Below are 7,758 nucleotides of genomic sequence, written 5' to 3'. Positions count from 1 at the left end.
TCAGTTCCCGTTGGCTGTCTCAGATTTGTCATAGCCTGCAAGGAGTTTGCAATGTGGATTGTTGAACCAGAGTCAATCCACCAAGAATTAGTATTAACTTCTGACATATTGGATTCAAAACATACAAAAGAAGAGGAAACATTACCCTTTTGGGACATCCACTTCTTGAATTTGATACAGTCCTTCTTCATGTGTCCCTTCTTTTTACAAAAGAAACACTTCTGTATCTTCTTAATGTCAACTTTTGGGGGCAGTTTGCCCTTAGCTGCTACGGTGGATCCCTTGGACTTTCCAGATTTTCTTTTATACTTTGTTGTGGCCATTAGAGCGTTTTCCCCAATCTCAGTCATAAGCCTTTGTTCTTCTTGCGCACACATGGTTATCAACTCATTGATAGACCAATCTACTTTATGTGTGTTGTAAGAAATCTTAAAGGGGCTATATTCTTGAGGAAGGGTATTAAGTGCAAAATGCACCACAAAAGTATCTGGTAAAATGATTTCCAGCTTCTTTAGTTGAGCTGCAATATCCCTTACTTGCATGATGTGTTTACGCGTGCCCTTAACAGTGGTAAGACGAAGGTTGATAAATCGCATTATTAGAGTACTTGCCGATGATTTCTTTGAGTCAACAAATTGATCATCAATGGCCTTGAGCAGAGGCTTGGTTTTCTGAATTTCCTCAATGGAACCACGAATTTCTCTCGAAATTTTTGACTTAATGAGGTGCACACATAACCGATTGGATCTCTCCCATCGTGCACGAAGCTGCTTGGCTTCGTCAGTGCTTTCTGCAGTAACCTCGGAGGGTTCCTCATTCAGAACAGCGTAATCTAACTCTAATAATCCCAAATGTAGGAGAATAACATCTTTCCACTCTTTGTGATTATCGTCGTTAAGCAAAGGAACATCAATAGTTATGGTTTGAGTGACGGGTAGAGTTGCTGTAAAGAGTAACAATGAATGCTTGGTTATAATTTTTTCGAGGCAAAAATATATAGAGAGAGAGAATAAAGTGCATATTGTTACCAATGTAAGTTATGCAAAAGATAGACTCGTATGCCATAAAAATTGCCTGTGGGCTAAATTTTTACGCACAATGAATCTATCAAGACTGAATGGTGGAAATAGAATGAGTACGATTTTTATTTGATTTACCACCCTTAATGACAAAACTACCAAACTATATGCCGATACATAATCCCTGTGGGTAAATTATGATCATAGTTTCGTATTTCATCCTAATTAACACTACAAATACAACAAAATTGCCTGTGGGCGAAATTTTATCATATTACGCAGAGTTAACCACAATATTCTTGCCTTAACTTTATGTGAGTAAAACTTAAGATGTAATTTTGGTAAATTGAAGATGCTGTGGCTACTCTTTAATCGACCAAAATTAAATATTATCACATTGGCAAGAAAATCCTAACAAACAAATTGAACCAAATCATGATAGACAATCCTTAGGTATACTCCCAGGAAAGTTGGTAGGTGCTAAGGCTCCTTTAAAAACCAACTCCTTAGACAGAGTAGCGTCGCAAGGGGACTAGTAGCAATATGGCTGAAGGCACTATGACAGTTTCAGCCAGCAAGGCGTTTTAAGCCAGGGCCATAGAACTAGTATTCCTCCCCAAGAAACTTCCCTAATTCATGTGTTCTCATGTTTGAAGTAAAATCGTTTGAGAGTTCTATAAGATTGTCGGTTCACCTATGGATAAGGCTTTTAATAGGGTGAACTATCTTTGTGATTCTTTAATGTGCCCTTAAATAGACACAACCGAAGAGTAATAATATGCTCAATATATCCTTAAAGGCTCTAAATTCACCTAAAAAGCACTATATCATGCATAATAAACATTTAATTCAGACCTAGAAGGCTCTAAATTCATCCTTAAAGAACATGCTTTTCTAAAGGAATAATTATAACAGTCAAGCAATTATTGCAAATAAAGATACATAGCATGCTCAGATTATGCATATTATTAACTCATACTTCATAATTAAATTGCAATACTTAAAGGCAATTTAATATAATCCTCAATATTAAATTAAAATTCAAATCTCAAATGTAAACTTAATATTTGTTCAAAATTGAATATAATTTAATAGTAAATCAATGAGGAATTAAATTGAACAATTAAATATAGAAGAAGCCCAAATATGATGTAGGAAAACACTATAGCAAGCCCATATATAATTATAGTGAGCCCAAAAGTTAAAGCATGTCCAAATGACTTAAACAATCTAAATGGGCCCAATTATAATTTTTTTTTTTTTTTTTATGTATAATGGGTTTGGCCGAATTGGGCCAAACCCAAACCAATATAATTTCCCTTCATCATTGTTCTTCTATTTCAATTAACCATAACCCAAGTATGTCAAATCCAGCCCAACAAATATAATCCAACATATTTCTCCTTAAATAATTAAAACCTAGCAGCCAGCTAACCATATGCCTAATCTCCGCAGTCAACAATAATTGAAGAGAAAAAAAAAGAACACAGAGAAGCGATCGGATGAGATGAAGAGAAGGTCTTCTCCAACGTAGCTACAGCCAGAGAGAGAGAGAGAGAGAGATAGAGACGCGAAGAGGGAAAGAGAGGTCGCCGGCCACCGTTCACGACCACTTCCATCGCCGGTCACCTTTCACTCCGCCGCCCCGAGCCGATCTGAGACCGGAGGACAGAGCCGCCACCGTCATTGGCCACGCTCACCACCGCTAGCAGACGCCATCGCCACCGCCGACACGCACCGGCATGTCTCCGCGGTCGTGAATAAATTTTGCAGTAGGTTTATTTTATAACATTTATTTCGAAATTGGTTCATTCATATTTCGAAAAACACATAACAATATTTTCTAAAAAAATATTTCGAATAAATTTTCATGTATGTATATACACATATGAAAACTAGATATAAATGTATATGTGGATACTGAAAATATTACTACTTAATATGTAAATATTGAGCAGAAATTTGCTTCTATATGTGTACATATATTAAATCCAAATATATATGTACTGTAAAAGCAAAGCACAAATATATATGTATGCTTTTAATATAATAAATATATTCATATTGCATACACATTCAAACTGATAACTAGGCAGAGATTATATTTTGCTCTGATACCAACTGTAAGATTAAAACTGAATAATATAGGATCTAACCTCCAGCCATAGTTGGTGTTTGTTGTTGCCTGAATGAACTGTGCTGAGTGCTGCCTTTGCTTGAGTGAACTGTATTTTTCCCTCACTTTTACTCTATACTCTCTGGATGGTGTATGAGACTGAATGTTTGAGCAGTGAGAGGTTGAGGTCTTTAAATAGCTGCAGACCATCAATGCAGCAGAAATCCCAAATGTCTTCCTACAGTTGTTTGTACCACAAATGGTTTGTCTCCCAAATGAAAATGACAGGTTTGGACTTTTATTGGACAAAACCTTTCATCTTCTTATTAGACAAAACCTTTCAGACCAATGAAACAACGTTAATTGACTTTTTGAAAACAACGTTAATTGACTTTTTTTGCAATAAAATGAATACTCTATATTGCGGAGTTTCATACAATTTACGTGACTCACAAACAGTATTTTTATGTAATCAATGCCCTTGTCGCAGGGCTAATTAATTTGACCGACCATTCAATATCGATTCAAGGATCAATAACTTTTACCTCACAATTGGACTGGGTCAGATCAAACTTAAAACCTTCTTTTGTAAATATATATACATATATAGCTTTTATCCATGACATTTAGCTAATTAATTCATTTAAAACTATTTATCAAGTCAAATATAGTTAAACTCAATGTTTAATAAATACTTATGGGATTAGTTCCTTTACTACATAAAATTGTGAGGAAATGTCTCACGGATCCTTATTCGTAATACGGATAAGTCGGGTTAAGATGAAAATGTAATACTAATAAAGAATAAAGTTTTTATTATATATTTATATTAGAAAGAGTAATACTTTTGAGTAAAAATGTAATACTTTTACATTTTAATGTAAAAGTATTATATTTTTCCTCATAAATACTACATTTTTTCTTATAGTAACAAATACTTCCCAACATTACTTATATAATATTTATGAGGAAAAATATAATACTAATACTTCCCAATGCAACATTACTTATAAGCCATTAGTCATGAAAAAGAGTGAAAATACATTCTTCTTTGCATGCGGTTTTTATCTTATTGGGGGTTTTCCACGTAAAACCTGTTTCTCCATTATTATTAATTTTTCTCCAGTATTATTTTCTTGGTGTACTCTTTACTAAATTATTCAATACTGTTTAAATACTCCGTACATTATTCGACAAAGCTACGGTAGTGTTGGTCAACCGACTAACTAGCTCAATAGTCATAAAACCAATAAATATTATTATTATTATTACTACTACTACTACAACTTTATAACAAATAATATGTTCATTTTCAAGAAAATGAACCCAAAAAAAAAATACAATTTTTAAACTTGTAGTCAAACAAAAAATATAATTTTATTGTAGTAGTAAAATATATATATATAATTTTCTTACATTTGGCCATTTAAATATAGTTTTAATTGATAAACACACTATTAAATTTACAAACAATCAAGTCAAGTAATATTATAGGAGGCAAAAACTCAACTAGTACATAATTAATTCAAATTTCTTTAGTCCTTGAATTGGTGAAACTAAATAAATACAATTGAATATGCTTGGATTACAGGTAAAGAGTAAAGAAAAAGATACACCAAATTTAGAGTAAGAATTCAGTTGAGCTTATTTACATCTTAAACAGAAACAAGCTATGAGCACCTCCTTTATGATTTACATGTCAAACAGAAATATGACTTCCAGCGATTGACTGCATAACCAACAGAAATATACAACAGTGAAAAATTCAATTAGTGTTGAAATGACCACTCCACAGCAACCTTAACATAAATTAGCAACAGCTTAAAGATAATTTAGCAACGAAGTTTAGAGAGTTCCAAAAACTTGGACTAATATAATACATATGTTTTTAGGGAAAAATGCAATTTTAGTTCTTCAATTGTTATTTACTAGCTAGTTTTTTTTTAGTCCTAACTTTTTACCGTTTCAATATATATACTCTAACTCTTAAAAAAAGTCGCAGCTTTAACCTTTGGAACAACAAAATTGTTAAACTCTATTAAAATTTTTCTTAATACATATGTATTTTAAAATTTTATTATTTTTATTTTTTATAAATTTTTTTTTTCTGTTTTGGTACATCGTCCCTATTTTACCTACATTGCGTGAACCTGTTAAAATAAAGTTTTTAATTTACAAATGAAATACCGACACTAAATCAAGTTTTTAATAATTTGTTACTCTATGGATTAAGGCAAAAACTTGTGTGAGAACGTCTCACATGTCTCAATCTCGTGAGACCCGTGAGACGGGTCAGATCTTTGATTAATGAGGTCGAAGATCTGACCCACTAATCAAAGATTTGACATATTAGTCAAAAATCCGAACCGTCTCACGGATTTCAACCTGTGCTCACAAAAGTGTGGATTAAAACCGTAATTTTTTTTAAAAAAAAAAAGTTAAAGATGTATATTGTAACGATAAAAGTTAGAGACTAAAATGACCCGCAAGACTAGCAATTAAGAAACTAAAGTTGATATTAAATATAATTGATGTGTATTAAATACCTTTACATTGCGTTTTTATCGCAGCCCAAGCCACTTTTGAGTTGTTTGCATCAACAACGCAGCCGCTAAATGATTGGTCAACTGCTAGCAGGAAAATCAAGGTAATCAGGGAATCCTTCTCGCGATCTTTCTTTGAATCCTTATCTTTGTGCCCTTTCTCTTCGTACCCTTTTTCCAGCAAGTCCCAGAGTTCATATTGTATAAGCCATTTCTTCATCGTGCCGCTCCAGATCTTATAATTACTCCCCTCTAACTTTGAAAATGATGATTTGCTCATCATGGAGCTTTTACACAGAAAAAACACAGAGGTTAGTATCGGAAATTAACCTAATCACATTGCATTAAAAAAAAAAAAAAAATCACAGCAAATTAACCTAATCTTTGCAAGCACTTTCCTAGATTCTGCATTTGGTTTCCATCCGTTCCCTCGCGTCTTTTCTAAAGTTTCGACAATTGTTTTCACAGTATTTGCTACTGAATTCGCTGCTGCTGCAAGGGACGCAATGATGGAGACGATGACCAAGATTGTCGCGAGGTCTATCATGTCTAGAGCGAAGAGGGAAGGAGACAAGGTTAGATTTGGATAATCTATTCTATTCTCAAGAATTTTCTTATTTTTAAACTAAATTTCTTAGACAAAGTCAACTCAATAAATAATGTGTGTAGTTTCCTAGAAGATTCCACCAATTTGCATGGGAAAAGTCTTGAGGAACAGCGGAGTGAATTGAGGAGAAATTGGACTAGGGATGACAATTTGCCCCGTTTTTTATGGGAATCGAAATTTGAGAATTTTTGGAGAACGGTGACGGGAACAGAAATGTATGTCATTTTTCGTTGGGGACAGGGACAGGCCGCCTCATCCGGGAATGATTATTATAATTTAAAAATATAAATATAGGGGACGGATAAGTGATTGATCAGGAGAGAACTAAGAACTAATTACACCCGTCACATGTCCCCCACTACTAAAAAACATGGCTATAGTGACGAACAAGTTCCGTTGCAATTAGTCACAATTTTGGCGCAAAAGAGAAATTGAGACATTGCGACATACTTTGCAACAAGGCATGGTCGCTGAATCACAATTGCTTAGTTGCGATTGTTTGTTGCAATTAATTATACCATCGACGACCATATTTCCGTCGCAATCTATTTTAATTCTGTCGCAATTTGTAACCAAAATCAATCGCATTAGTTGTCGTGAGGGCGGCGAGGCGTCGCAAATAAGACTTTTTTTTTTTGTCGCAATTAAGCTTATTAGTATGTCGTTTGTATTAATTTGTTGTCGCAATTGATTTTACAACCGTTGCAAATATTTGTTCATATTCGTCGCCGTTTCCAAACTTTTGTCGAAATGTATGTCGCAATTTTATTAATTTTAAATGTCATTTGTCAAATCGTATGTCGCAATTGTTATTATATGTTTATTGGTGTAGTATGTCACAAATTTTTTAAATATAATTTTGTTTGTCGCAATTATATGTGAATTGTGTTGTAACTAATAAATAATGTTTCAATAAGATGGATTAAAAACTATGAACATCTTCTTCCAAAGACTCTTATGTGTTTTATAACGAGCTTTGCCTAACACAACATCAATATATTTTTACTTGCATTCAGGAAACATTGTATTAATGTTCTTCACTGAGGAGAATTGGTTAGGTATACGATTTTAGTTTTCTATCTTCCTACTCAGAAGAAGGGCGTTGACTCTTTGTACTTTAGTAGGTTGAGAAAAGTATGTATGAACAGATGCTACATTGTAACAAAGTCAATAGTATTAAAAAAAAATCTTCCAACTCAGATAAAGTAGTGTAGACCAATGAAACAACTTTAATTGAGTTTTATGCAATAAAATGAATACTCTATATTGCGGTGTTTCATACAATTTACGTGACTCACAAACAGTATTAATTCTTTATGTAATCAATGCCCTTGTGGCAGGGCTAATTAATATGACCGACCATTCAACATCGGTTCAAGGATCAATAACTTTTACCTCACAATAACTTTTGTAAATAGCTTTTATCCATGACATTTAGCTGATTAATTCATTTTAACTATTTATCAAGTCAAA

The 7,758-nt window shown here is 33.4% G+C and overlaps 2 protein-coding genes across 2 annotated transcripts; both read right to left on the bottom strand.

Annotated features, from left to right (window-relative positions):
- LOC116004750 lies at window positions 1-3,441 on the bottom strand. The gene is made up of 3 exons (XM_031244911.1): window positions 3,176-3,441; window positions 146-943; window positions 1-35 (listed from the first exon to the last, which is right to left on the bottom strand). The coding sequence occupies exons 1-3, from the start codon at window positions 3,183-3,185 to the stop codon at window positions 1-3; spliced, it is 843 nt and encodes a 280-aa protein (XP_031100771.1). The 5' UTR covers window positions 3,186-3,441.
- A 1,190-nt stretch (window positions 3,442-4,631) lies between these two features.
- On the bottom strand, window positions 4,632-6,341 carry LOC116005181. Its single transcript, XM_031245436.1, has 3 exons — window positions 6,056-6,341; window positions 5,682-5,965; window positions 4,632-4,864 (listed from the first exon to the last, which is right to left on the bottom strand). The coding sequence occupies exons 1-3, from the start codon at window positions 6,223-6,225 to the stop codon at window positions 4,821-4,823; spliced, it is 498 nt and encodes a 165-aa protein (XP_031101296.1). The 5' UTR covers window positions 6,226-6,341; the 3' UTR covers window positions 4,632-4,820.
- Between the last annotated feature and the right edge of the window lie 1,417 nt (window positions 6,342-7,758).

Source organism: Ipomoea triloba, chromosome 14 (genome assembly GCF_003576645.1).
Source record: "Ipomoea triloba cultivar NCNSP0323 chromosome 14, ASM357664v1".
In the NCBI taxonomy this organism is placed as follows: Eukaryota; Viridiplantae; Streptophyta; class Magnoliopsida; order Solanales; family Convolvulaceae; genus Ipomoea; species Ipomoea triloba.
Note: the sequence above shows the minus strand (reverse complement) of the source record. Positions and strands in the feature narration are given on the sequence as shown.